We start from the raw sequence: 2500 nt of genomic DNA, 5'->3' as shown, positions 1-2500 counted from the left end.
GGTGCAGTGGGCAGGCTCTGAGATGTTGAGCGGAGGATCGAGTCGTCTCTATAAAACTTGGTCCAGTATGAGCTGGATTGTGTTATTTACATGGACGTTCGTAAAAATAGATTCCACGTCGAGAGAAGTGGTGACAACTTCTCTGGAATGTCCTTTGATGGCTGTCAGGAACTCCACTGAAGAAGTCACGCTGTAATGGTTGGGAACAAAGGGTGTCAGAAGGGTACTAAAACGTTTTGCCAGTTGGTAGGTCGGAGCTGGGTACAGGCTGATGATAGGGCGAAAGATTTCCAGCTCAAAGTCACCAGTGTTAGGCATGAAGAGTATGGCACTGGAGGCAGTGTTGATGGCATCGAGGGTCTGATTTGCCTCTCAATTCATGTCCTCCAAAGTGTTGGCAGTACGTCGTTCATATTTAGAGGTGTCAGCCAAGATGGTGTCCCTACTGACAATAAGAATGGAGGCTGCAGTCTTATTAGTTCTTTGGACAGTAACATCTGCTACATCCTTAAATTCCATGGCAATAGTCCTCATAGCCTTGGAAACAATACCACTAGTGTACTGTCCATGGTCTGTGAGTTCAACAGCCAGCAGAATGTGTTGTAGAGCATTGGTTATGAGGAGGGCGCCTTTCTCTTGATGACTGAAGGTGAAGTCGATCAACAGTCCAACTTTTAGCCTCTTATCCGTGTGTCTGGGGTGAGATATAAGGTTGCATTTTCGTTCAAAGCTTGTGTATCTTGCGCTGGGTAGGTGAAGGAGAAAAAGTTGAAATGTTCACATACTCCTGTTCCTTCTCAGCGGATACAAATTTTGCCCCCGTTGATGGTAATCAGTTTTTTTTGCAGATAGTTTTAATTTTCTGTGCAGTATCGGTACTTAAGATCCCTGAGAGCACAGAAAATGTTGTTAATGCTACTGAGGCAGTGATCATCTTTAATGAAACTTGCCTGAAAGAAGGTATATTCCCAAAGTATTATTATTATTATTATTATTATTATTATTATTATTTATTATTATTATTATTATTATTATTATTATTATTATTATTATAACCTTCGCCAACTTCGTTGGTGAAGGTTGTATTTTGATAGTCATATGTTTGTACGTCTGTCCATAAGTTTGTGATTCGTGTAACTAAAAAAACTATTTGACAAAATTTCGGGAAAATTTGGTTGGAGGATTAGCTATGATCTAAGGCCTATTTGATAAGATTTTGGGAGTGATTGTGTCAAATGTCAAAGCCAAGGTCGCAAGAAGGAAAAATACGAATCACAAAACTCAAAAACTATATGACCGACTCTCATAAAATTTAGTGGGATCATTGAGCATGATCCAAGGACAATTGCATTAGATTTTGGGAGAAATTGTGTTAAAGGTCATGGTCAGGGTCATTAAAACTAATAAAAATGTCTTCATTGGTGTATCGTGGTCAATTTTTATCTGATTTGCAAGAACCTATTGCCAAAATGTACAAAATTCAATTGCCTATCTTGTGATATACAACATGATATAGTGATGTCATAACCCATGTTTTTGTATCTATTTGTTTGCATGTCTGTCTGTATGTTTGTACTTGGCATAACTCAAGAAGTTTTTGACTCAATTTGATGAAATATGGTAGGGATGATTGACCATGATTAGAGTTTGGGGTTGATTGGGTCAAAAGTCCATGCCGAGGTCACGCAAAGGTAAAAAGCCTCCTTTTCCCATATCATGGTCAATATATATGCATAATTCAATTGCCTATCTTGTTTATATATGAGTTTTGGGATCAAATACTCCCTATAATCAGTTTTCTTTTTATATCTATCTGTTTGTTTTTGATTCACATAACTTAAAGGATATCTGACGTAATATCATGAAATTTGGTGGAATGATTTGCCAAGATCCGAGGACAATTTGATTAAATTTTGGGAGGGATTGGGTTAAAAGTGAAGGCCCAAGGTCACGAAGAGGTAAAAAAAATATATTTTGCCACATCCTTGCCAGTATAGCCAAAATTAGCACAATTTTGTTGCCTATGTTGAGATATATGTTTTGGGAGCAAATACCCACAACACCATGGTGAACAAAGGGGGGCGGTGGCGAAGCCATGCACTTTACCGAGTGCCCGTTCTAGTTTTTAATATTGTTATTGTTGTTGTTGTTGTTTTTGTTTTTTGTTGTTGGTGCTTTAGAGTATATTCTTTCACGGCTTGATTGATGAATCCACCATAATTATGTCAGAATTAATTAAATTATACAATTATTGTGTTTAGGACAAGATATTCATTTGAATAAAGAAAAGATTCGTTTTGAAGACCACATTTCTTCATATTTTTTCCAAGATGGAAGGGGAGCGAGATTCTTTGGAAAAAGAAAGAAAAAAAAAAGGCTTATCTCAACTACACATGAGCGGGAAAGATTTTTCACCATTTTTAATTAACTCTGGAAACGAAGTTAAAGTCAAGGAGGAGTCAGCTATTCATACTTACTTTCTTGGTCAAAAGGAGCTTTC

At 37.4% G+C, this 2500-nt stretch overlaps 1 protein-coding gene across 1 annotated transcript in view; it reads right to left on the bottom strand.

Moving 5' to 3' along the window:
- The window catches only part of LOC137656475 (uncharacterized), a 747-nt gene extending 429 nt beyond the window's left edge, over positions 1 to 318 (bottom strand). The window contains exons 1-2 of the mRNA XM_068390648.1: positions 91 to 318; positions 1 to 48 (exon numbers count right to left, since the gene is read on the bottom strand). The exon at positions 1 to 48 is cut by the window's left edge and continues 429 nt beyond it. Of these exons, the coding sequence (XP_068246749.1) occupies positions 1 to 48; positions 91 to 318 (276 nt within the window). The remainder of the gene's footprint in view (positions 49 to 90) is intronic.
- Positions 319 to 2500: the final 2182 nt, after the last annotated feature.

Source organism: Palaemon carinicauda, chromosome 17 (genome assembly GCF_036898095.1).
Source record: "Palaemon carinicauda isolate YSFRI2023 chromosome 17, ASM3689809v2, whole genome shotgun sequence".
Lineage (NCBI taxonomy): Eukaryota > Metazoa > Arthropoda > Malacostraca > Decapoda > Palaemonidae > Palaemon > Palaemon carinicauda.
This window is presented reverse-complemented; position numbering and strand designations above follow the sequence as displayed.